At 38.3% G+C, this 27,926-nt stretch overlaps 2 protein-coding genes and 1 pseudogene across 5 annotated transcripts in view; 2 read left to right on the top strand and 1 right to left on the bottom strand.

The window, feature by feature from the left end:
- The first annotated feature begins 902 nt into the window (after positions 1-902).
- LOC122010792 lies at positions 903-1,600 on the top strand. The gene has a single exon (XM_042567270.1). The coding sequence runs from the start codon at positions 932-934 to the stop codon at positions 1,427-1,429; it is 498 nt and encodes a 165-aa protein (XP_042423204.1). The 5' UTR covers positions 903-931; the 3' UTR covers positions 1,430-1,600.
- A 7,236-nt stretch (positions 1,601-8,836) lies between these two features.
- On the bottom strand, positions 8,837-10,052 carry LOC122004472 (annotated as a pseudogene).
- Positions 10,053-11,286: 1,234 nt separating this feature from the next.
- Positions 11,287-27,926, top strand: part of LOC122037286 — a 113,005-nt gene continuing 96,365 nt past the window's right edge. The window contains exons 1-5 of one of the 4 annotated variants that reach the window (XM_042596742.1): positions 11,287-11,868; positions 12,780-12,875; positions 12,952-13,000; positions 13,362-13,470; positions 14,631-14,846. In XM_042596742.1, the coding sequence (XP_042452676.1) occupies positions 11,485-11,868; positions 12,780-12,875; positions 12,952-13,000; positions 13,362-13,456 (624 nt within the window). In that variant the 5' untranslated portion in view covers positions 11,287-11,484 and the 3' untranslated portion in view covers positions 13,457-13,470; positions 14,631-14,846. Of the gene's footprint in view, positions 11,869-12,779; positions 12,876-12,951; positions 13,001-13,361; positions 13,491-14,630; positions 14,847-27,926 lie in introns of those variants that run through there. The other 3 variants (XM_042596745.1, XM_042596753.1, XM_042596751.1) reach the window with 3 other exon arrangements.

Below are 27,926 nucleotides of genomic sequence, written 5' to 3'. Positions count from 1 at the left end.
TCGTTAATAACGGTTTAGATTAAAATTCGATCAGGTTGTGTGACTGAAAGAGGGTTCTAAGATTATCTTTCGTATTCAACGCGCCAAAGTATATCTTAATCATGCAATTATCAATCCCTCTCACAGTTGAGACTCTACCCTACCAAATTTAATGCTTAACCAAAATAGATAAGAGCGTACTTACACGCAATCAATTCTTTCCTAAAACGTGGCTCTTCCTGGGACCGGTCCATCCGTGGTAAAATGTGTTGGCCCGACCAGTTATTTAGCAGGATGAAGTGGGCTGATTTATCGTCTTGGAGTATTGGAAAATCTTCGATCCAATTCAATTTAATATAAGTTGTGAGTTAGACAGGTAACCCACGGATTTATAAAAATTAAAAAAGATTTTATATGTCTAAATTTCATTAATCAAATATATTCAGAAATAGATATTTTAAATATAAATTAATATAAATTATTACTATCTTTAATAAAAAAAATAATATTTTTATTTTAAAATTATAATAAATAATAATAATAAATGGTCATAAAACTAACTAAGCCAATTGTGGACTGATCCGTACGGATCATGGACGTAAACAAGTTGAAAATTTTTAATACAATCTACTTAAATTATAATTTAATAGGACAGACCAATCCGAGAGCCGCTCTACTCTTCCTTGCTAAAACGAAGAAGAAAGAAAATGAGAGGGCTTTCGTTGCAGGTTTGTGTCAACCTCAAAGGCAGCGAGACCGCCAGAAGGTGTCTTTCAACTATTATTACACCTCCATAAGGGCATCACCATGTTCAGTTCATCATCCATCACTCCTGATCAACGTGGCCAGCTCCTAACTTCCTCCACCAACTCTCATTAAATAGCTTTTACATCGTCTACCCAACTCCTTGACCCACACTTTATTAGCTCCTCCTCCCTGCCACCGATTCAGAATGGCTACCGCCACCTCTCCCAACTACAAGCCTTCTTACCACAGGTTAAACAAGCCACCACAAGAAACCGAAGAAGTCGTCCCACGGCAAGAAGCATTATTCGATGGCATCTGGGAGGCATTCAAGCCTTCCAAAGGGAGAAGGAATGGGTTGCTGAGGCTTAACAGGGGACGGAGGTGCCGGCGGCCGAGGCTCCGGGTGGCCGGCCTGAGGAGGCTTCTGACGAAGAAGGCTGCGGCGGCGAGGGCTGCGGTGAGCGTGTCGCTGGACAAGGTGCTCAGGAGGCTCAAGGAGGGAAGGCCTCACCTTGGCGAACTCTTTGCAGGGAACTACATGTTCATGCAAGTGACCCCTTCGCCAACTCTGCACTATCTGGAGAAGACGTTCTTGCCTGTAACTGCTGCCAAAAATCACTACCACCGTAGTCCAGTACTGCCACCAACACCAAGCCTGATCAGGTTCAACGTCCCGAAGCTCTTGCTGCATAGTCACAATTAATTAATCTTGCTATTGAGTAGCAAGATGAATATGGGTATTGTATATAAGCACGGTTGGCTGTTAGCACTCGATGTCTCTCGATCGATATGTTGTTTTTATATTTCACTTGTTCCCTATCTTTCTTTTCTATCTTGCCTCTAATCTTGACTAATCTTTGCTAGATTTGAGCAACCTACTCTTCTGAATGATCAACTTTTAAAAGGAAAGAAATACTAATAGACATTAATTTCTATGTTCTAGAGAAAAGAAAAGAAATCTCAATTATTAAAATAGTACAATTATATAGATAATCTCTAATCCATAAATATTAGAAATAATAAAAAAAAATCTAATAAAAAATCTTAAATACCATAAAAAATTAAAAATTATTAAAAATAATAATAATAAAAATGTTCAGAGCCTTTGAAACGATGCTTTTTGGGTTTGAAATATGATCGTTATGGATTTCTTAGTAACAAATATAAATCTTTAAATTTTATATTATAAGTGTTGAGAGTCTGATTTTAAGTTTCGAGTAAAAAATTATGACCCTCTTAAGTTTAAAATATCATATTGAGTTGTTCTTGCAATTAAAAATATAAAACTCTCAATTTATATGAATGATCAACTTTTGAAAAAATAGATTTAATAGTGAAATGGAAATAAAAATTCTAAAAATTATAATTATTGATCATGTTTGAAATCGATGGAGATGGTGCAATAGACAGATGACTCTGTCGTTGATCGAGAGGAGATTGTGAGATGGAGAAAAGATGACACTTGACACTCCTTCCTTGACACTCCTTCATGTGCACATTGTAAAGAGAGTAAAGGGAAACGTTAGAGCTAGAACCAGTGAAGCGGTTCTTAGCACAGACACTCTAATGCTAAGTCAATACAACAGCAGCCAAGTGAAAAGTTGAGAAGAAGATGAATAGTAAATACGTGTATCTTCCAAAGTGTTGTAAGATGTCTAAAAAAAATATAGTAAGATGTCAAAAAACATGTACATGGTCAACGAAAATAACCCCCTTTTATATTGACTTTCATAATTTTTACAATAATGAGGTGTCAAAGAATGTATGATATTAGAATATGTCGAGTAACCTTCAAGAAAGGTTCCGTTACATGTATATGAATCATCTTTCATAACGTTCACATTAATGAGGTGGTTGAGGATGTTTGATGTCAGAATATGTCAAATAACGTCAAGCAATGGAAGTTGTACAATCACCTTCAGAGGAAGATTTCATTGAATGTATATGCTATGGTGGCAGAATATTCCCTAACGAGTAGTTGTGATTCTCTAACAGATTGTTGGGATTCTTTAACTATGTGTCTTCTAGAGGCAGTTCGACTAACAGATTGTTGTGATTCTTTAACAATGTTGTCTCCTGAAGATAGTCCGACCGACCTTATAGACGATCAGTTGTATAATGGGAGATTTGAAAGAAATCCTACCTATCATTCTTATTCATCTTTGTGAATATATACAGCAGTACATAAGTGTTATTACAAGCAAGGTTGATTATTTGCATTCTAATAATAAAAGATTATGCAGATTATTTCTATAATCTAGCAAAATGATTATTTACATTCTAATAATAAAAGATTATGCAGAGATTATTTTCATAATCTAACACACCCCCGCAGTCAAAGCGGGAGGTTGTCGTACATCGAGGTTGTCTCGAAAATCACCAAAGAGTATGCACGGAAGTCCTTTAGTGAAGATGTCGACAATCTAATAACGGGACTGAACATGAAGAATACGAACCTGCCCACGAGCAACTTTCTCACGTACAAAGTGGATATCCATTTCAATATGTTTAGTGTGCTGATGTTGAACGAGATTGTCTGAAAGATAGATCACACTAATATTATCACAATAAACCAATGTGTCATTGTGGATTGGACAATATAGTTCCAAGAGAAGATTTCGGATCCAACAGGATTCAGAGACAACATTAGCTACCCCTTTGTACTCAACTTCAGCGCTAAACCGAGATAAAGTAGGTTGGCATTTAGAGGACCAAGAGATCAAGTTGTCTCCAAGAAAGACACGATATCCAGAGGTGGAGCGCCTGATATCGGGGCATCCACCTTAATCAGTATCACGGTAAGAGACGAGACCATAAACTAAAGACTTGTAAAGATGTAAGCCATAGTCAAGAGTGCCCCGAATGTATTGCAAAATTTGTCTGAGAGCATTCATATGTTCACCCTACGGGTCATGCATATGTAAGCAAACATGTTTCACAACATAGGATATATCTAGTCTCGTAAATGTAAGATATTGCAATGCTCCCGCTAAACTGTAATAATGTGTAGGATCTTCATAGGGAGATCTTGAAGAGACACTCAATTTAGCCTTAGTATCCACCGGTATAGTTGCAAGTTTACAAGAGATCATGCCGGCTCGTTCAATAATCTCCTCAGTATATTTACGTTGACAAAAAAATAACCCACCTGCATGTCGTGTAACTACAATGCCCAAGAAATAGCTCAAAGGACCCAAATCCTTCATAGCAAATTCAACAGCAATGAAGGACATAATATATTGATGAAGAGTATCAAATGATGTAGTGAGAATGATGTCATCAACATAAAGGAGAATGTATGCCATGTCATTTTCTTATTGATAAATAAATAGAGAGTGATCAGATTTGCTATCGGAAAGACCAATAGTAGAGACAAAAGTCAGCAAATCCTTGATACCAAGCACAAGGGGTCTGTTTGAGGCCATATAGAGACTTTTTTAATAGGGACACATACTCTGGATGGATGGGGTGTTTGAAACCCAACGGCTAATACATGTAGACATTTTACAATCAATAAATTTATTATTTCTAAGTGAGCGTAAAACAAGTGCTCCCGAGTGTCCCAAACGATTATGTCATAAAGCAAGAGAAAGAACTACAAAGGTTGATGGAGAGGTAGTGGTGCGAGGATATAGATCCTCGGTGCTATCACATCTCATTAGTAGCATCCCTGCCCAAAGATCGTTCATAGAAAAATCAAATGGGTCAAACTCAATGGAAACATTATTGTCAATAGTGGAATGACGCACAGAGATAAGGTTTTTCATGAGATTAGGAGCATGTAGACATTATTTAGAGTTAAAGGTGGGTGAGGTGGGGAAACAGATTTTTGTCCATAACCACGAATTGGAATTTACTATCCATTTCTAACAATGATATTTTTGTTATTGCTCATATTAAAATAGGATGTGAGAGTACCTTGAGATGCAATCATGTGTGAGGTAGCACTGGTATCCATGTACCAGTTTTCATCAGGAACATTAAGAGACAAATAGTGCATCACTACATCAATATTAGTAGGTGCATAGCTCGAAGGAGGTGATACTTGGGCATTGTATGCCTGTGGTGGATGATAGCCTCGAATTCTGGGCTGACGAGCAAGAGGTGGATGAGCCCATGATGAGGTGGGGTAAGGACAAGGCAGAGCAACCCATGCTTGTTGTCCCCAAGACCCCGACAGCAAGTGTGGTACCCAATGGTACGGCTGCTGCCACGGATGCTACTGTTGCTGTCCACCAGCATGGTTGCTGCTACCATTATCTTTTCTTTTACCGCCACCATGTTTTTCTTGATTATTATTGCAATTCTGACTATATTTCTGACCATTATTTGTTGTGGTTTGATGTATTACCAGAGCGTGATATCGAACTTCGACCATAGTCAGATGCGGCATCAATGGAACCGTTGGTGGTGAGGAGAGTGGTGCCGGCAGCGCTGGCGACGACGACTACTTGTTTAGCCTTTCAAGTTTCCTTAAGGATTAACCTCGATCGTGCCACGTAAAAAGGCGGTAAAGGATTACTATGTTGAATGAATGTAGCAGCACCATCATAGATTTCATTTAAACCTATAATTAATTGAAGAACTAATCGTTGATTTTAAACCAGTGCACCAGCGTTAGAGAGTTGATCGGCAAGCATTTTGAGTTCTTGGCAATAGGCGGAGATGTTAGGATAATAGTTCATTTAAACATAGGTGAATTGGTTTTCCAGGTAAACGACATGAGAAGTTTTGTTTTCTTGAAAAATACTTTGCAATCATTCTCATGCTTGCTGTGCAGTTGAATCTGATTCCAAGATGGTGTGCAAGAGATTGGTGGATATCGTACCATAAATCCATTGAAGGACTATTGCATCCAAGCGTAACCATAAAATTTTCTCGGTCTCAACAGCCTCTTCTTGTTCCTTCTCGGTTGGCTTTGATTTTAGTAGAATAATATGATCAACAACTTGGTATGCTCGGCAATGAATCTTAAACAACTCCGCCCATGAAGAATAATGCCCCTTTTTCATTTATGGAGTAATGGAGATGAAGTTTTTGATATTGCTAATGGCCAGTAATGGAATTTGGTTTGTTCGGCCATTGACATAGGAAGAGAAGAAGAGAGAAGGATGGGAAGGTGGAGGAGGAAGGAGGTTGTTGGTGTTGGTGCAACCTTAGGTCAAGGTTGACCTGGTTGACCCGACTCGAGGTGACTTGACTCGAGTTGTATTTTGATGTTTGACTTAGGAAGATTGTCGATGCAACCTTAGGTCAAGGTTGACCTAGTTGAGTTGCATGTTGATGTTTGACACTCGTGAGAGAGTTCTATTCTTGATGTGAGACAAGAATAGATGGTTGGGAGATTATTGGTGCAACCCTAGGTCAAGATTGACCTGGTTGACCTGAAAAGTCCAAGCAGGGAACTTGGCACGGGAAAAGTCCTGGTGAGTGAAGCCAGGCAGTGGGAAAGTCCTAACTGGGATGTTAGGCAGTTGGAAAGTCCTGGTGAGTGAAGCCAGGCAGTGAGAAAGTCCTAACTGGGATGTTAGGCAGTTGGAAAGTCCTGGTGAGTGAAGCCAGGCAGTGGGAAAGTCCTAACTGGGATGTTAGGCAGTTGGAAAGTCCTGGTGAGTGAAGCCAGGCAGTGAGAAAGTCCTAACTGGGATGTTAGGCAGTGTGAAAACCCTAGTGAGTGAAGCTAGGTGAAAGTCCTGGTGAGTGAACCTAGGCAAAGGAAAATCCAGATGGATCAGGGATGATCGGACATCTGGTGTGGAAAAGTCTAAGTGGGTCAAAGGGATTGACCGGACACTTAGCGGGGAGTGCTAGCAGGTCAAGGGAGTGACCGAATGCTAGGCATGATGTACCAACAGGTCAAGGTTGACCGGATGTTGGTGTGGAAGCCTTAGATTTAGAAGTGAGGCCATTAGCATGTGAAATTACTGTTTACCACTTTAAGACGGATCGATCGATCGATCGATGCTGCATCAAAATCTCGTATTAGAACTATAGTGCATTATCACATCTGTCGTGCCTTGATCATTCAAGTTTGTGACGTGGTGCAAATTTAGTAACTTGTGTAGGTACAATTGCTGATGATCGCTGTCTTGCAAGTTGATGTACTGTGAGGGCATTGTAGCTCAATAAAAACCATGTGAGGTGGTCTTTAGGGAGTCGTATAATAATTTGGGTGGCAAAGCTCATGGTGGTGGGTTCTATAAATTTTCATTTTTTTAGGAAATCCTGTTCTGCTGCTGTAGCTTCAGCTTCGACTGAGCTTTGATTGAGCTCGCCTCCGAAGCTTCGCGTGAGCTTCCAGTCGTCGACCAGCTGCTGCGTTTGGGTTGTGAAGTTGTTGCTTCACCTCCAGTCGACAAGAAAGCAAGCAATTGGTAGAGTGCTATTGTATTCATATTGTATTGTTTTTCTTACTGTTCTTGTACTCTTTGTTTGCTGTTGCAAACGTTTGTGGCGAGGTTTCTCCACCCACAAGGAGTATATTGTATTAGCCGGTTCTCCGGGGGCTCATCCACCGACGGATTGACTGGACTCGTCCACCTTACGGACACGCCGAGGAGTAGGAGCCCTAATCTCCGAACCTCGTTACATCCTTGTGTTAAGGTTTGGTTTTCTTCTCTTTCGTTTCTTTGTATTTTCCGCTGCGCTAACACGTTTTGTAGAAAGAAACGACGATTTGGGGTCGGCTATTCACACCCCCCTCTCTAGCCTCCGTACGAAGGATCCTAACAGTTGGTATGTCTAAAGCTCTGATACCATGAAAGAAATCCTACGTATCATTCTTATTCATCTTTGTAGAATATATATAGGAGTACATGAGTGTTATTACAATCAAGGTGATTATTTACATTCTAATAATAAAAGATTATGCAGAGATTATTTCCATAATATAACAAGGTGATTATTTACATTCTAATACTAAAAGATAATGTAGAGATTATTTCCATAATCTAACAAGATTGATATATGAGAAATGAGGAGTTTAGCCCCATAGGTCTGCCCGATACTTTGGGCCGACTGGATACATATTGTCTGCCTCGACATTGAGAAGACAAACTTTATTATAATAACAGCTTGTGGAGTTTAGCCCCATAGGGTAGTTTTGTGGAGTATCTAGTTGACTAGAGAGTAACAACTTTATTATAATAAGGCAAGGAGTCAATTCCTGATGGATACACGCGCTCGAAGAAAAAAAATCCTCTCAATCTCTAACCACTCGGTAGTTGGCTATAAGTTGAACTTGTGATTTACCTCCCTTCATAGAGCCTGAGGATGGACTGTGAGGGACGTCTAGGGTGAATGTAATTACTTTTTACTACGGAAACAATGGATAAGGGTAGCCCCACATGCTAGTACATTCAGCATTTTTATATGAAGTTGCTACAATAGGTTATGAGTTGATTTTCAATGTATGTGAAATGCATTGTGGGTCATGCAAAAGGTCACCATGCTGGATGAAACTCTTTATGATTTACCTCATTCCAAATCATATGTTGTAGTCCCGGAGGGGCCCCTGAGTAAGAATTATCATCTTTTGTTACAAAGATAGTATATAAGGATAGTCCTACGGATTGTTGCAATTAGTATCTGTATATATATTTGCTCTAATAGATTTTGGAGTCAATGTTCAATGAGTGTAAAATATCTCGTTGAGTGTCTGAATTCTCCCATGCAAATGATCTCAATGCTAGGATAAAATATCCCTTGTGATTTGCCTACCTATATCACGATAATCTTATCATGGGGCTAATAATATTGAACTATTTGAAGTGATCGATATCACCTTTTACTTCGATAGTAAATAAAGATGAATTCCTTCGAAATATGATACGATGATAAAAAATAGGACGAGCTCATATATAATGAGTATTTGAAACTCACAAAGAATGTCTCATACATATGTAGTGTGAACTATGATTTTTAGCAATCCGCTGGACTCATCGGTGATTTCTAAATTTATATAAATTTTTTTTTTAGGATTTACTTGCACAATTAGGAATGATAATACAAGTTTTTGAGAATAAAATCACAATAAATGTTGTGCTTAACAAACTACAAACAAATTATTAATGAAAAAAATACAAGAAAGAAGCAAATTAAGTGTTACTAGCTAACTCTTCTTGTTGTCATTGGCAATGTCGTACGAGTACAAGAAGGTGCCTAAGATGGCATTGGCGGAGTTGAGGCCATTCAGCGGGTGGACAGGATTCTGGAACACTGCCATGGAGGCTACAATCACCACAGTCTGCTTCATTGTGAAGGGGTTGATTTCGTCAAGCGTCTTGTATGACGACTAGCAGTAGTGGTGGTAGAACACGCCCGACACGATCACCTCCAGGTAGAAGGTCGAAGGGACGGATACCGTCGCCAACGTCGTGTGGAACCCCTCCGCCCACTGTGCGTCCTCCGCGACGATGGCCTCCGGGTAGAGGAGCGAGACGATAGATGCTTATGCAGCCGTAGAGGTTGAGGCCATCGACGTGGGTGAAGTCCTGCAAGCTCTTCTTGGAGTAAATGTTACGGAGAACGAAGCCAACGTTGTTAATGAGAGTGACCCACAGGCCCTCCATGTCGAAGGAGGCCTCAGTGACGGTGGTGAGAGCACCTGGCGACGATAGGGAGGACGGAGAGCCAGATGGGGAGGGGGTAGAGGTGGACTCCGAGGAGCGCGGAGAAACGGGCTCGGGGCCTTGATGACAGGGTTGAAGGAGACGACGACCTTGGAGAAGGAAACACAAGCGGAGATGTGACCGACTGTGTGGAAAAGGGTCGGGCCAAGGATGGCGACGAAGAAAGGGCGGCCGAGGGGACGGGGGAAGGGTTGTACGCCAGAGAGCTAGAGGATTTCCATCCAAAGCGAGCCAACGAGGAGCTAAATTAGGCGACTAGCCACGGGTAGGGAAGACGCAGCCTCGAGGAGCCACTCTTCCTGCTCTCCTCCGGCGGAAGGGGGGCAGCCAGATCTTTATTTGGATCGGCAGAGGTGGCATCTACGGCGACTGATCTGGTGAGTGGAATGGGGTCGGGGAGGTGTCTTCTTATCGCGGATTGACGCAAGAATAAAGGGGAGATTTTGACGAGCAGTTGGAGAGGAGTCGATGAGCGAAGCCAGGTGAAGGCGAATGAAGTGGTGTCGATGAGAGGCCGGTGATAAAAGGGGCGGAGGCAGGAGAAGAGCTAGGATGGAGGCCATGGCAATGCTGAGGTTTCGGAAGTCGATGGTTTCCAGGGTGCAACGGGAATCGCAGGGGAAGGATCTTCTGGTAGCAAATGTTGGACCATCCCCTGGTCCAATATTTATATTGGTGGGAGGTAATGGCCCCCATCTATTTTAACATATGGGGGTCATTGCCTCCCACCAATCCACCTTTCCTGATCTAGGAGCGGATCAGGGAAAGTGGTCCAGAGGATCCCATCCCGAATTGGGGAAGGATCTTCTGGTCCGTAAATGTTGGATCATCCTCTGGTCCAATATTTATATTGGTGGGAGGTAATGGCCTACACCTATTTAACATGTGGGGGTCATTGTCTCCCACCAATCCACCTTTCCTGATCCAGGAGCAGATCAGGAAAAGTGGTTCAGGTGATCCCATCCCGAGTCGGAGAAGGATCTTCTAGTCCGTAAATACTGGACCATCTCCTGGTCCAATATTTATATTGGTGGGAGGTAATGCCCCCGCCTATTTAATGTAGGAGTCATTGTCTCCCACCAATCCACCTTTCTTGATCCAGGGGTGGATCAGGAAAAGTGGTCCAGAGGATTCCATCCTGAATCGGGGAACAATCTTCTGATCCGTAAATGTTGGACCATCCCCTCGTTCAATATTTGTATTAGTGGGAGGTAATCATGTGGGGGTCATTACCTCCCACCAATATAAATATTGGACCAGGGGATAGTCCAACATTTGCAGACCAGAAGATCCTTCCACGATTCGGGATGGAATACTCTGGACCACTTTTCCTGATCCGTCCCTGGATCAAGAAAGGTGGATTGATGGGAGGCAATGACCCCTATATGTTAAACAGGTGGGAGCATTACCTCCCACCAATATAAATATTGGACCAGGAGATGGTCTAGTATTTACGGACTAGATGATTCTTCCCCCACATATTAAACAAGTGGGGATCATTACCTCCCACCAATATAAATATTGCACAAGGAGATGATTCAGTATTTACGGACCAGAAGATTCTTCCCCGATTTGGGATGGATTCTTCTCCAATTTGATATGGGATCCTCTAATCATTTTTTTTAATCTGCTTTTGGATCAAAAAAGATGAATTAATAAAAGACAATGACCTCCACATGTTAAATAGATAGCGATGATTATCTCTCACCAATACAAATATTAGATCAGGGAAGGGGATGATCCAATATTCACAGTGGGATCGGCAAGCTGCCACGGGCATTTTCAGGTTTTTAGCAAATAGAAAATGACCTAAAATTTAATATTTCAAACAGAAAGTGTTTAAAAAGAGAGAGACAATTACCTAAAACTTTTATTCCAAGTATATAGCAATAAATTCGAGCAATTTCAAATATAAGCCTTAATTCTTCACCTGATTTGTTCGATGACGTGGACGATTCCTATGAGTCGTCGTTGATGCCGTCCGCCCTGCGACGGTAACGAAGGTCTCTCGAGCGTTTTCAGTTTCTGGTTCAAAGTTCAAATTTGCTCGCAGGATGATCCCGCCTCCTATAAATACGCCTGCGATTTCACTCCGTCGGCTGAACAAAGCGAGAGAGCGAGCGCGACGATGAAAAAGAGAGCAGCGGCGACGACAGCCAAATCAAAGCCTATGGCGAAAGGGAAGTTGAAGCGGCGGGGCTCGTTCTTCGCTTCTCCAACTTCGATTCCATCTCCCGATTCCTCCTCCAAACCGTACAACCTAGATCTGCCTTCCTTTCCTTCAGCAGCCGCCTCCTCCTCTCTGAACGCCAGCGCCGATCCCTTCTCGCGCCATCACGTCTCTCCTCCTCCTTCCTCCAAGACGAAGACCACTGCCGTAGCTACCATCTCCGATCTGAAGTCATTTGCCGGATCCCGCATTGAGTCCCTCAAGCAGCACTTCGACGTTTGCCACTCTGAAATGGTCAATGAGTTCGATGCTTCCAACAGTCGCCTCTCCAAGCGCTTCAAGGTATTTTCCACCGCGGTACCCTTTGTTCAGATGATTGTTTTGAGATTAGTCTTTCTCTAATGTCTAGGGAATATTTCATGATCTTAGTGTTTCATCAGCCTCACATCTTCCTCTCGCGCCTGTTGGCTTTAGTGTACATCTCATGGATCTTAATTATGATTCTTCTATCCTGCTATTTGGCATCCATTCTAGTGGCAAGAGGCATAGTGGAATACAGGCTACATAAATAATCATTTATGATTTGATTCAAGGTTTGGTCTCTTGACATAGTAAAATTGGCTTTCCATTTGCCCCCAAATTGTTAAGCTTAAAGGAATAGGATCATTAACAAACTCAATCGATTCAACTGTTTGCTATATGCTTGCGAAAATAAAGTTTAGTATGTCATCGAATTAAAGCAGCAGTGCCGATGTAAATGTGCAAAATCATGGATTCAGTCCATGCATCAACCTAGTGTCCAGGGTAGCTGTCAGAAATCTTTAATCATCTTTTCAGTGTTGCAATTTGTATTAGGAATCCATTATTATTTAGAGTGAGCTATCCTGTGAAGGATGGCAATAGATACTGTTTTAACAATGTCACATTATGTCATAATCAAGGGTATTGGGGATCCATCTTGATAATCATTCTTTCTCAAAACACGGGATTATTTGATTTTCATGGATAATTCCAAAGGAAGTTTTAACATTTCTAAGATTGTTCTCAATTTCTATTCATGACTAAGCTGGTGTAAGACTATAAATGTTTCATATAACTAATAGACTTAGGTTGGGAATTTTCTAAGCCTGTGTAGTATCTATTTTTGGAGTTACTATTTTACTTTGACATCTTTGTGGTATTAGCCAGTGGCTTTTTTTCCCTCATGAGATACTAAGCAAGCATTCCATGTGATGCTCTCATTTTATATACAGATCCAGACAAAAGCTTGCCTGCAACTAACTGAGGAAGCAGAAAATGACTGCAAGAAGATTGCTGATAGGATGAATGAACATACAGAAATGATGAAGGTGATGTAGTGGTTGTCATGCCTTTTCTTGTTTTCTCCTTCCAAATGAATTTCCTTGTTTGGTTTTGTTTTCTCAGGCCTCGTATGCAGAAGTCATTAGCAAATCACATTCTACAGCCTCTCATGGTATGCTAAAAAAAAAATTCTAATACCAAAAAATATACTCTCGGATTCCTAATAGAGATTGATAAAGTATATTTTATAATGAAGATAATGTTTAAATAATTTCTGAATCAAAAGGTTTCAATAAGTATTGCATTTTGTAGCAGGAAGAATTAACAGTCAGAATCTCGTCTTTTATAACATAGTTCTTTAGTTTGGAAGTCCAGGTTAGACGTGCTGCTTCAGGATTGACAAGTAGTTTCAACCAGCCAAAAGATCATATGAACTCAAAGACTATATATATGCATGTAGAATGTTCCCAAATTTTTCATTCTTCTCTTTTGTTGCTTTATGGCTCTAACATTCCATCTTTGCTTCTCATCAGTTTGTAAGGTTTCCATTCCTGAGCTCATGCAATCAATGGAGAAAGCCATTGACAGATTCCGCAACCGTTATAAGATACCAACCACTCCAATGTGATCAAATCTTAATTTGTATGTATTGCATCTACTAGGTATCTGCTGAATTTATTGTTTTCTTATTTTATAGTTACCTAAAAATTATTATCTGTGCAATGTTTAATGGTTGATTTTTTTTCCCTTGGGTCTAGCTTTGGTGATGCCAATGTGCATTTACAAATTTTGTTCAGGATCACAAGTTGTATGCACCTTGTATCTAACATCAAACATTTTTGTCAATTTTGCTCATGCCTTTCTTGAATCCACATGTTCCCACTCTTGCAAGTTCTCATCACATAATTTAGGTGTATCTAGGTCTTGGCCTTTGATGCTTTATTTTATTTTATTTTATTTTTGGGTCAACTTTTTATGTTTTCTAGTTTCTACTGAAGAATTCTACGAATTCTTTTGTCCTATATACATTCAATGATATGAACATCGATTGATAGATTCTACTCACATACAAGATCAAGTATAATTTCAGATTCTCTAGTTGAAGGCTTTTCTCAGATAAGAAATGCATGTTTTATTTCTAAAATCACACAACATTTGAAGAATTTTTATATTATGCCTTTTTGGATATCGTAGTAGTAAATTAGTTTTAGATTGACATGAATGGTTAAGAATTTTCATATTATATTACTAATATGTAAACTGGATTAGTTTTAGCAAGGAATTAATTAATAAGAACAGCTATATCTATTTGCCCATACACATTCACATTCCAGACTGCATTGATCAATTTTGTCTCATCCACTTTGTTTTATCCTCATCTTTCTTATGTGACCCTACTTTCATAGGTGAAGTTTGTGCTGGCTGGCATAAGAAATCAATTTGCAGAAATAACATCCTTAAACATGATCATTGCATGCCAAAATTATATTTAACACAAATTTACATACCTGTTACATATTTCCCTTGAGCATTTTTGAGCTACAACTACAATGGTGAACATCGTCCCTCAATATGTTAAATATTTTTAACCTTCATTATCATATTCTTGGATTTAAGTATATAAATATCTTGTGTACATGACAATTCACAAATATATGTTTTCATTTCTAGAATGCTATTTCTGTTATAATTCATGATGATGCTTGTGTTGCGAATTATATTTTTATCACTCATATTTTTCCAACTTGGCAAGTTGGACTCCAGAATCAATATTCCTAAGCTACATAATCCCTATGTTTCAGGTCACAAACTCACGCTATCTGGACGTTTGGGATGCCGCGTCTATATGAGTGAACCACATGAGTCTATAAATTTTAGGGAAACGTTCTGACGAGAAATGTGATAAATACCTAAAGTTTTGTTTCGTTTGGTGAACCTCGTAAACATTGTCCCTGTCCTTCACTACGATGTGTTCAACAACTATTATCCATGAACTAAATAAAAATCCTAACATGTTGGACTAATATTGTTATTCCACTTGCATACTTCAGAGATCAAGAACCTAAACGGACAATTTCTATTCGAATACAGGCAAATTTCAGGGCTCCACTGCAATTTCTATTTGAATATGTAAAACTTAATAGAAATGGAAAATAATGGCTGTTGGACTAAAAACTCTTTCAGCTAATTTGTAAACTAACTAGTTAGAATTCATTTGTCACAAGGCACGTGCAACTCTTTTCGCTTATCAAACCAAGACTTGAAACTGTAGAAACCCGCAACACCTTTCAACTCTTAAATTGTTTAAAATGGTCACACCTCAAATGACCAATTGATAGTGTAAGCGGTTTAATTTAGTGTGTTTAAGATTAATAAATAATTTTAGTAAAAAGTATCCGCTACTTCTGAAATTTCACTAATTAACAGATTGAGACAACAAACCCAGTTCTTTGAAAGAAATCCTGGTACAAACGTAATATTAAGTAGCATAACAATTTTTTTTTTTTATAATCTAGGCATCTAGTTCATTGAACCAACTAATCCTAGAGATGATCGAGAAGTAGCCCATCAAGGTCAACGTTTTTAGATTTGTCATCCCATTGAAGGAAAAATATTTGCAATGCGCCAATTTGAACCATGATTGGTCGTGACAGGCCTAACCATTGCACCATAATCCCAGAATCCTAATTTGTCATAACTTTTTTTTGATAATATAGGTATCTAATTTTTCAAACCGATTAATCTTGAAGGAGATCGATCCAATTCTATGAAAATTTTCAACCGGTTATCAAAACAAATCGAGAAGTGCTTGAAGAGGTCATCCAACCGGACAACATTCTTAGAGTTGTCATCTTAATGGAAAAAAATCTTTCCAGTATGACAGATAGAATTCAACCCTTAAATATCTGATCAACCACTGAAAAAGGACATAATCGCTGCACCATTATCCCGGGCCACTAAGGTTACTATCTAGGAAAATGCACAGAAGAGCCCACTATCTAAAAAAACGTATAGAAGTCAACAACACAGTAAAATCAGAATTGTCATACGTGAATCACCACAATGTCATTATACCTGCATCTACAGAATTCTGGTTAATAGTTGAGATATTCTGTTGAGATGTGACGCCAAAATGTGCAGATAATGACACAGAACCATGTTGCATGTTTTGCACAGCAGGTGTCTGCATTGAATTTGAGGAACCCTGAATATTATTTTGCTGATTTCCATAGTTGTTGTGTTGTTGCAATTGAGAAACTTGAGTTTGTTGCTGCTGTTGCACTAATTGAGAATGGCTACTGGGATGCTGAAATTGTTGCTGTCCATGTGGCTGCGAACGGATAACTTTTTTCTTATTCAAAGCTAGAATATTTTGAACTTGCTTCTCATACATAGGAATTTTATCCTTCAGACTTGGACTGATATTAGCCTTGGATAACTGCAATACATGCAATGTGCGTTCTAACATCATCTTAAAACCTTTCATTTTCCCAAATTGTTCTGCAGCCTTTGCTGTCGGCAGAGCATCATTCTGAAACTCAAAATACAAGACAAAGCACAAAGCAAAGTGATATCAGAACAGTTGGATTTATTTGCTTACTTCTGATTAAAGTAGGTGCAAGTATCTCAAGAACCAACAGGACAATTACCTGCTGCAACTTCAGAGAAATTCGTTGGTGAAGCTCATTTAGGCCAGCAAAGTAGAGATCCTTCATGGACCTAATCTGACACAAATGAAGAATATATTGGTTACCTTCAACAATCAATGAATAAATAATTTCATCAGTAAGTTTGATTTATGCTGACACTGAAATGGAAGTAATTATGTAAATAGCAAGTATATGATAGGACTTTAGAATGCCAATTTAGAGAAAGTAAATCTGGATGGAGTATTTGATTTTTCTATGGTTTACCATTCCTATGCCCTATTCAATAAATTATTTGAAACAAGGAAGCTGCTAAAAACAAACTTAACTTATCACAACAAGCCATATATCCCCAAAAATACACACTCCTCAAAACTGTAGCCTTATTGATTCAACTTGTTCAATTAAAAAATAGATCAATCATCTTTCAAAGCCATATGCACAGAAAAGAGACAAAATAAACGAGATGGCTTGTTATACATTTGCCAGAAGATCGTAATGTTTGACAGGATGTCAATTAGCAAAAACTAAATAAATTATGTATCAAAACCCAGATGTGTAATTAAAAAATTATATACAGTTACTACCATGACATAAACATAACATTTTGCCTTCAGGAATTCATGTAACGAGCTAATAGGCCAGTTGAAGAATTGGAAACATATTTTATATAGCATAAGTGAATTTGAAAGAGCATATTTTGAAGTCTTCTGGAAGATTTAAGTGTCAATACATATAACATATCTACATAATCAATTGTATGAGAGTAAGTACAAATTCTGAGAAAGACTAATTTAAACTACCTACCAATGTATCTCCAGGCGCACTGCTATATTCCACCAAAGACAACGTCATGGATCATTTTGAAGAATCTATGCTCCATATAGCTTGATTAATAAAGATACCACAACTATTTTGCACCTTCCAGGTGCATATACTTTGCTATGCCATTGAATTTTCTCTTACAATTTGACAATCAAATCTTTTTAAGAAATAAAATGAAAAGAAAAAAAAAAAAGAATAACTAGAACTAAGTAGACAACTTCAACTTCAAATAAGTATAACAAATGAACTCAATGATAATGGATAACTTAAGGAGCAAAAGGTCAGCAACAGATGAAAAAAGTGAAATTTCATTTGTTTACAAACCTTTTGGTAGACCTCCTTCTGCAAATCAGCAACTGCCACATGTCCTGTTGGTGCTATTAAATCCAGTGTTGCTGTAGAAATGAGAGCAGTTCAAGGTCAGCAACCAACCAACAATTGCACTCGCCAGACCACTAGGGTTACTGCACAGAAGAGACCACTATCTAAAAACCGTACAGAAGTCAACAGCACAGTAAAAATCAGAATTGTTACAAACGAATCACCAGAATGTCAATTCATTGTAATAATGAGTGTCCTAATTAACTTTCCTAATAGCAGGGATGTTCCAGCTAAGTGTCACTACTTATTTAGGAAGTAGTTCAGTGCCAGGGCTGTTAGGGTGTTCTGGTAAGTAGCATAAATCACTGCCAAACAGTCTCAAAAGGTGTCATTCTGACACAGAGCGGGATAGTAATTATCCTGCGGGCTATTGAATCGGTTGATTTACGCACAAATACCGAAAGTAATTTTCTACAATTTATTAATTCAAAAAGGAATACCAAAAAATAGGAAAATAACATGACTATCAAAAAATATTATTAATCAAAAAACTTCTCCTAAACAAATCCTTATATATACAAAAAAATTCTACGGCGCGCAAGGAAGAAAAGATCCTAAAACTTCTAAAAGGATTAAAAATCCTAAAATACAAAAGATAGAAATTACCAAACATACCTAAAATATCAAAAAAAAATAAAAAATTACAAAAAAGAATAATTTACTAAAAATAATAAAAAAAAGGTCCAATGAATCCTCTTGTGTCAATCACCCCGTGTTGAAAATGTTGGACCCTGTGATTGTTTTGATGTGATCAACCAAGTTAATTAGGTCCTGTTTGTTTTTGATCCCTGTATCTAAGTGTGTAGAAGCTTAGGAGTACAGGAAGTCGAGCGGAAGACGCAGCTAGCGAGAAGGATGGCACGGGAAGGGAGTCGACGCACTCGGTGCGTCCGAAGGACGAGAGAGCTGCGGAAGAGTACACCGGTGGACGAGAAGAATGTGCACGACGTTCGAGGGACATAAAGCCGGGACGGAAGACTGCTCGAGGAGAAGGCCAGAAATTGGATTCGGGTGAGCCCTATTTCGGTTGGCCGAAATCACTCAAACGCATGGAGCTTCGGAAATCAAAACAAAGGAGAAAGTGAGCTGGAAGTAAAGCCCAAGGCGCCTTCATTGATCAATGGAAATAACAGGACTGCCAAAAAATATTATTAATAAAAAAACTTCTCCTAAACAAATCTTTATATATACAAAAAAATTCTACGGCGCACAAGGAAGAAAAGATCCTAAAAATTCTAAACAGATTAAAAATCCTAAAATACAAAAGATAGAAATTACCAAACATACCTAAAATATCAAAAAAAAAATCAAAAATTAAAAAAAAAAGAATAATTTACTAAAAATAATTTTAAAAAAAGGTCCAATGAATCCTCTTGTGTCAATCACCCCGTGTTGAAAATGTTGGACCCTGTGGTTGTTTTGATGTAATCAACCAAGTTAGTTAGGTCCTGTTTGTTTTTGATCCCTGTGTCTAAGTGTGCAGGAGCTTAGGAGTACAGGAAGTCGAGCGGAAGACGCAGCTAGCGAGAATGATGGCACGGGAAGAGAGCCGACGCACTCGGTGCGTCCGAAGGACGAGAGAGCTGCGGAAGAGTACACCGGTGGACGAGAAGAATATGCACGACGTTCGAGGGACGTAAAGCCGGGACGAAAGACTGCTCCAGGAGAATGCCGGAAATTGGATTCGGGTGAGCCCTATTTCGGTTAGCCGGAATCACCCAAACGCATGGAGCTTCGGAAATCAAAACAAAGGAGAAAGTGAGCTGGAAGTAAAGCCCGAGGCGCCTTCATTGATCAGTGGAGGCGCCTTCACCTTGAAGGCGCCCTCATTGCTTAACGGAGGCGCCTCAGACAGGTCAAAAATGACCGTTTGCGCAATGGATAAAGTTTTATCCATCCACTCGTTGGAGGCGCCTTGGACTTCTGTTGGAGGTGCCTTGGACCTTCGATATAAGATTTTCAGGAGCTATAAAATGACCCCTAGAGCTAGGATATAGTATTCATTCAAGCAATCAACTCTGTATTCATTCCTAGCAATAGTTCTGAGCTTCTAAGTGTGTAAAAAGCTTCTCCGTCTTCAGAGAAGGAGATCGTTAGTGCGCTTTTCACCGCCTTAGATTAACAACCGTCTTGGTTGTAACCAAGTCAACTTCTGGTCTTCTCTAATTCTTTTGTTTTATTATTTTATTATTATTGTTATTTATTTTGAGTTGAAAAATCGAGGAGGGTATACTTTTATTTTATAGGCAATTCACCCCCCCCCCCCTCTTGTCGGCCCCGCTGCACCAACAAGTGGTATCAGAGCCCGACCGCCTCAGAAGGACTAACCGTCAACTAAAGCACAATGATCAAGACGATGGCTAGAGCGAATTCATCCCCCGAAGTTCGACGGAGACTTCGCTACGTAGAAACGTAAAATGGAGGTATTTTTTAAGACCGAATTCGATATTCTTTTAATAATGAAATATGGATATACAGCGCCAAAAGACAAAGAAGAATGCAACTGGATAAAGAAGGAGCAGGTCGATTTCGTGGCCAACGGAAAAGCAGAATTTTACCTGCTCAGTGTTCTGCCGCCCCAAGAGGTAAGTCAGATTGGAAGCTACGACTCCGCCAAAGACCTCTGGGATAAATTACTGGAGCTCCACGAAGGCACCTCAGAAGCAAAGCTAGCGAGGCGTGACATCCTCCGGACTCAGCTGACGAATCTCCGGATGAACACTGACGAGAAAGTAACACAACTCCAAGCGAGAATAAAGAGCTGATAACGCAACTGACAAATCTCGACGAATCGGTAACAAATCGAGATTCCATCCGGTATGCACTCAACGCCTTCCCAAGGACTCCAGAGTGGGCGTCCTTAGTAGATGCTTACTACATCTCTAAAGACTTTGAGGTAAGTAATTTAGAAAGTTTATTTTCTACCTTCGAACTTCACGAGTCTCGACTTGCAGAGCCTCAACAAGTAGAACAGTCGAACCTCAACATTGCCCTACAAGCCGAAAAGGACGATCCCGACTCCGAAGCGTCGATCGACGAAACCGAAGCGGCGCTACTGGTAAAATGTTTCAATAAATTTCTTAAAACTAATAAATTCCGATCACAGTCGAGAAATCATCATCGCAACAGAAGAACGGTCCGGTGCTACAATTGCAACGAAGAAGGGCATATCAAGGATGACTGCCCAAAAACAAAACAAAAGACAAAAGACAAGGTAAAGTACAAGTCAAATTCCTCCAAGCACAAAATCCTGAAGGCCACGTGGGATGATTCAACGTCCTCCGAATCTGAAGTCGAAGCCTTCTTGGGACTAGCGCTGATGGCGAACCACCAGCTAGAAGAAGAGTCAAGTTCAGAAATGAGCATCGATGAAGGGGGAGGAACATCAGAAGAGGAAAGCTATGATGAAGGGGGAGCATCACAAAGTAAGGTAAGTAAGGTAGATACTCTAAACCCTAAAGAGTCGTTTCAATTTATTAAAGCTCCTTCTAAAGACTTAGCTGAATCAGAAAAAGAAATTGCTAATTTAAATAAAATGTTAGTGAATATGAAATATGAAAATGATGAATTGAAACTCCAAATTGAAAAGTTAAAATTTGATGCATGTATAAAAACTAATGTCTTTCAAAAATCAAAAATTAAGGTTTATGGAAAATTAAGTTGGTATATAAGAAAACATCAGGGTCAACTTAGAAGAATACCTAAAGGCTATCTACCTCATAAGTTTTTAACTAACCCTGTAACAAGGAATCTATACTAGGTTCCAAAATCTTTATTGGATTAAAATCTCTTTAAGTTAAGGTTTTCAGAAGAAAATTAAACATTAAAATTTTTTATGAGGCTTTGACTAAGGAAGTAGTTGTTGCTCCAATAATCAAGAAGACCTAGTGTCTTGCCATGACCTGAAAGCCAAAATATTGAAAATAAAATGTTCAGTTAACTTTCTAATAAAAGTATTAAAATTAAAAATAGATAATACTTTGAAAAGTTTTTAAGTACTTTTTTTGAAAATTCTTCAAAAATATTTTTTTTAGAAAAATGTTTCTTAACTAAATTTTTCTGAAAAAGATTTGTTATTCTTTAGCAAATGCTTTAAAATGTTTTTTCTAAGAACATTGTTAACTTAAAATATTTTAGTCTTTAAAAACTTATTTTAAAAAAAAATGTGTTAACATAGAATTTTTTTTTTTATATATTTTGTTCCCCACTCTTTTTGCTGTGATCAAAGGGGGAGATAGTTAAGTACAAGTTTAAGTTTAGGGGGAGTTAGGAAAATTATAAATTTTTTCTAACTTATGTTGCAAATTCAATTATTGTAATCTTTGTATTTAAAATGTAAGTTTAGTAATTTACTTAAAATTACTATTTGTTTGCTTTTTCGCTAACTTGAACTTGGGTTGATGCACATCAAAAAGGGGGAGATTGTTGGACCCCGTGGTTGTTTTGATGTGATCAACCAAGTTAGTTAGGTCCTGTTTGTTTTTGATCCTTGTGTCTAAGTGTGCAGGAGCTTAGGAGCGCAGGAAGTCGAGCGGAAGACGCAGCTAGCGAGAAAGACGACACGAGAAGGGAGCCGACGGGCTCGGTGTGTCTGAAGGACGAGAGAGCTGCGGAAGAGTACACCGGTGGGCGAGAAGAACGTGCGCGACGTTCGAAGGACGTAAAGCCGAGATGGAAGACTGCTCGAGGAGAAGGCCGGAAATTGGATTCGGGTGAGCTCTATTTCGGTTGGCCGGAATCACCCAAATGTATGGAGCTTCGTGTTGGTTGCTACTCGGAAAGCCTAGAGGTTCCACTGTACAAAAATTTTGTACAAAGGTCTGAAGGCTGCGGAACTTAACACGTTTGATCCAAAACTTAATCTATTTGTTCTTTTAGGTTTTGACTTGAATCTCCTGCGGAACTTAACACGTTCGACCCAAATCACCTTCAGTTATTAATTCCATTAAATATTAATTTCCATAATTGGTTCCCAGTACTGACGTGGCGAGGCACATGGCCTTCTTGGATATGGGAGCAACCACCACCGACTAGACAAAACCTTTTATAGAAATCTAATATTTAATTTCCTAAAATAACTTTAGGTTAACCGAAAAGAACAATCAAATCACAAGGAAAAATAAAACAAAAGAACACAACTTCGAAAAACATATTCGAAACACTAGAATCGTAAGCCTCTTGTATTTGGTATTATTTCCATAAATAACTAGCATGATGCGGAAAGAAAAATTACTAGTTATACCTTCTAGAAAGACCTCTTGATCTTCTACCGTATTCCACTTCTAACCTCGGACGTTGTGTGGGCAACGATCTTCCGAGATGAGAAACCACCAAGCACCTTCTTCTCCTCCTAGCTAGGTTCGGCCAACACAAAGAAGCTTCACCAAGGACGAAGAACAAAACACCAACAAAGCTCCAAGGGATACAAGTTTTCTCTCCTTCATCTTCTTCTTCTCCGAGTAGTATCCGGCCACCACAAGAGCTCCAAGCCAATAGAGAAGGTTCGGCCACCACCAAGAGGAAGAAAGGAAGAGAGGTTGGCCAGCCACAACACCGAGGAAAAGAGGGAGAGAAATAATAGAGGTTGTACACCATGAAGGCACCTCTACCCCTTCTTTTATAATCCTTGATCTTGGCAAATAAGGAAAATTTAATAAAAACTTCCTTAATTCTTTTGCCATTGAAAAGGAAAATTTATTTAATTAAAAACAATTTTTCTTTTCAATTTTGCAATGGTCGGCCACACCATAAAATCTCCAAGCAAATAAAATTTTAAACACCAATTAAAACTTCCTTATTTGCTTCCAGAAATTTATAAAAATTTCTCAATAATTTTTATCCCTTCATGATTGGTTTATAAAAAGGAAATTTAATAAATTAAAATCTTTCTTTTAAACATGTGGATAAAAAGAAAGTTATCTCTATAAATTAAAATCTCTTTTAATCTACAAATAAGGAAAGATATCAAATCTTTTCTTAATCTTTTGTAGAAACTTATAAAAGAGAATATTTAATTTTAAACTCTCTTTTAAATCATGAACATGATTAAAAAGGAAAGTTTTCTTAAAATTTAAAATCCTCCTTTAATCAACAAATAAGGAAAGATTTCAAATTTTAAACTCTCTTTTAAACATGTAGATGATTTACAAATAAGGAAAGTTTTTACCAAAAATTAAAACCATCCTTTTAAACTACAAATAAGGAAAGAGATTAATCTCTTCTCTTAATCTTTTGTAGAAAGCTATAAAAGGAAATTTTTTATTTTTAAACTCTCTTTTAAAATCATGATATCCACATAAGAAATAATTTTAATAAAAATCCTTTTTAATATTCTAGTGGTCGGCCACCTAAGCTTGGGACCCAAGCTTTGGCCGGCCACCTACATGGCTCATCCACTTGGTCTTGGCCGGCCCTAGCTTGGGTTCCAAGCTAGCTTGGCCGGCCCCATTGGATGGGTAAGAAGGTGGGTATGCGGTGAGTATAAATCTCTATATACTAGAGGCTACGATAGGGACCGAGAGGAGGAATTGGTTTTGGTCTCCTGATAAAATTAAGCATTCCGTGTTCGCCCCGAATACACAACTTAATTTTATCAATAATAATTCATTCCACTAAAGAACTATTATTGAACTACCGCACCAATCCCAAATTACATTTTGGGCTCCTTCTTATTATGAGTGTGTTAGTCTCCCTGTGTTTAAGATAACAAATGTCCACTAATTAAGTAAGTTACTGACAACTCACTTAATTAATATCTAGCTCCAAGAGTAGTACCACTCAACTTCATTGTCATGTCGGACTAAGTCCACCTGCAGGGTTTAACATGACAATCCTTATGAGCTCCTCTTGGGGATATTCTCAACCTAGATTACTAGGACACAGTTTCCTTCTATAATCAACAACACACACTATAAGTGATATCATTTCTCAACTTATCGGGCTTATTGATTTATCGAACTAAATCTCACCCATTGATAAATTAAAGAAATAAATATCAAATATATATGCTTGTTATTATATTAGGATTAAGAGCACACACTTCCATAATAACTGAGGTCTTTGTTCCTTCATAAAGTCTGTATAAAAGGAACGACCTCAAATGGTCCTACTCAATACACTCTAAGTGTACTAGTGTAATCATATAGTTAAGATAAACTAATATCTAATTACACTACGACCTTCCAATGGTTTGTTCCTTTCCATCTTGGTCGTGAGCTACTGTTTATAATTTATAAAGTACTGATAACATGATCTTCTGTGTGTGACACCACACACCATGTTATCTACAATATAAATTAATTGAACAACTACATTTATCACAAATGTAGACATTTGACCAATGTGATTCTTATTTCTAGATAAATGTTTTATACCAAAAGCTAGGCTTTTAGTATACATTCTAACAATCTCCCACTTATACTAAATGACTAAGCTGTCATATCTGCTGCCATACATCTGATTCTCATGCCTTTTAAAAAGCTCTTGCCTTAAGGACCTTAGGTTATCATCTGATGTAATCTAGGCGGCAACAACTTCTGCTCGTTATACAATTTCTCGTATTGGGTAGTACTTGCGCTCTATTGTGTTTACTTGCCTTATAGACTCATGGTTTCTTCGAGTTTGCTACTGCACCATTATTATTATAATAAATTGTAATAATCTTTGGACAAACTAGAAATCATATCTAAGTCTATCTTGAGGTTATTAAGTCATTCAGCTTTTATGGCTACCTCAGAGGCTTGCCATATACTCAGCTTCTATGGTGGAGTCCAGAAAAACACCTATGCTTATCACTCTTCCATAGTTATGACTTTTCCTCCTAAAGTAAACACAAAACCCCGAGGTTGACTTATTATTGTTCCTATCCGATTGGAAGTCAAAATCCATGCAACCCACAAGAACCATATTAACTGCCTTGTGAGCTAGCATATAATCTCTAGTGCCTCTAAGGTACATCAATATATGTTTTACTGCAGTCCAATGTCCTTGCCTAGGGTTACTTTGATATCTGCTAACTATGCCCTTGGTAAAACAGATTTCTGATCTCGTGCATAGCATACATTAGGCTTCCGACAGCCGAAGCATAAAGAACTGCCTTTATTTCCTTTATCTCCTTTGATGTCTACAGAGACATATCTTTAGATAAAGTTACTCCATCCTGAAAAGGTAAGAAACCTTTCTTGGAGTTTTGTATGCTTAAAACGAGCAAGGATTTTTCCGATGTATGAAGCTTGGGATAAGTAAAATATTATTTTCTTGCGATCCCTTATTACTTTGATCTCAAGAATATATACATTCTCCCAAGTCCTTTATATCGAATTGTTTGGACAACCATACCCTTACTTCTGACAACATTTTGATATTGTTTCCAACTACCAAAAATGTTATCTAAGTATAGTACAAGAAATACCACCACGTTTCAATCACATCTTTTGTATACACAAGACTTATCCGGTTACTAAATCCATAGATCTGGATTACTTCGATACACCGGATGTTCCAAGACCTTGAAGCTTTGCCTCAGTCCATAGACTGATTGAGCTTGCACACAAGATTCTCTTAGCCCTTTGCAATGAACCCTTCTGGCTGCTTTATATGGATGCTTTCTTCAAGACTTCCATTAAGGAATACTGTCTTGACATCCACTTGCCAAATAGATAAAAGAATCCGGATAGACTTAAGCATGGCTACCAATGAAAAAGTTTCCTTTTTCATCAAGCGTTGCTTTGAAAGTTTCTACCTTCCTGTCTATCCCTCTTTTCCTAGACCTTTGTACACCCAAAGGCTTTTACACCATTTGGTGGTTCTACAAGCTTCCAGATTTTATTAGAATACATATATTCTAATTTTTTTATTCATTACTCTTTGCCAAGATGCTGCATCTTTATCTTGGAGTGCTTCGTCATATATCCGGAGATCAGGTTCATGTCCTCCAGGGATCGAGTCCAAAAACTCTCCCAAAACATGATTCTTTTTAGGTTGCCTAATAACCCTCCCACTACGACGAGGCACTATCTGTAATTGTGTATCATTTGTGATACGTGATGCATTTTTTTTGTGGTATCTCATCTTGTACAGTTGGTACTAGATTAGACATGTCTTTTATTATTTTCTTAAGAACAAATTTTCTTATGGGCACATGATTTATTACATAGTCCTTTTCTAAAAATCGATCATTGATGCTAATAATGACCTTCTGATTTTTAAGACTATAAACCTACTTTCATTTCTCTAGGATAACCCACAAACAAGTGAATTCCTGTCCAATTTATCATTGTCTCTCTTCAGCATATGTGCTGGACTACCTGAATCCGAATATGCTTCAAAATAGGCTTACGCTTATTCAGCAATTCTATATGAGTAGAGAGTTATGACTTTGGAAGGTACTATGTTCACTTCCGTTTCCAGAGCATATCCTTAAAATGAATTTGGTAATTCATCATCAATCTCCTTATTTCTATAAGAGTCTTATACCTTCTTTCTACTACACCATTCTGAAGGGGTGTACCAGGTGCAGTTAGTTGGGATTGAATCCCTACTTCTGATAAGTGACTCCTAAATTCTCCCAAGAGGTACTTGCCACTACGATCTTACTATAGTGACTTTTACTTTAACATTTCTCCGCATCAGTCTTGTACTCTTTGAACTAATCAAAGTACTTAGTCTTGCGGTACATTAAGTAAATTTATTTGTATCTTGAATAGTTATCTATAAAATAGACGAAATATTCAATACTACCTCTTGTCTGGATAGTCATAGGATCACACAAATCAGAATGAACCAATTTCAACATATCTTTGACTCCATACCCCTTAGACTTAAAAGCTTCTTGGTTATTTTTCCTTTCAAGTAAGACTCGCAGGTTGGAAAAATTTCCACTACTAATGAACCCAAAAGTTCATCAGCTACCAATGAATCCTACTCAAGTTAATATAACCTAGCCTTAGATGCCAAAGATATAATTGGTTCATTTTCGTAGGTTACTTTCTCTTAAAGTTAGAAGATGTGTTACTAATTTCCATTTGTTGCATCATGAGAGTTATTGGATTTATAAATTACCAACCAACGTACCAGAACAGATAACTTCCCTCTTTTTCTTAATAACAACTTTGTTATTAAAAGAGACAGAATATCAAGTTCTTTGAATAGTTTAGAAACTGAAAACTAGTTCTTTCTAAACTTGGTGCGTAAAGACAATTACTCAAAAATTCATGTTTTATTCTTATCAAAAGATAAACATCTCCT

The sequence above is a fragment of the Zingiber officinale genome, chromosome 1A, assembly GCF_018446385.1.
Source record: "Zingiber officinale cultivar Zhangliang chromosome 1A, Zo_v1.1, whole genome shotgun sequence".
Taxonomy (NCBI): Eukaryota; Viridiplantae; Streptophyta; class Magnoliopsida; order Zingiberales; family Zingiberaceae; genus Zingiber; species Zingiber officinale.
This window is presented reverse-complemented; position numbering and strand designations above follow the sequence as displayed.

Excerpts from the sequence above, each read along its gene's own strand:
- LOC122010792 (XM_042567270.1), top strand. The coding sequence starts at position 932 with ATGGCTACCGCCACCTCTCCCAACTACAAGCCTTCTTACCACAGGTTA.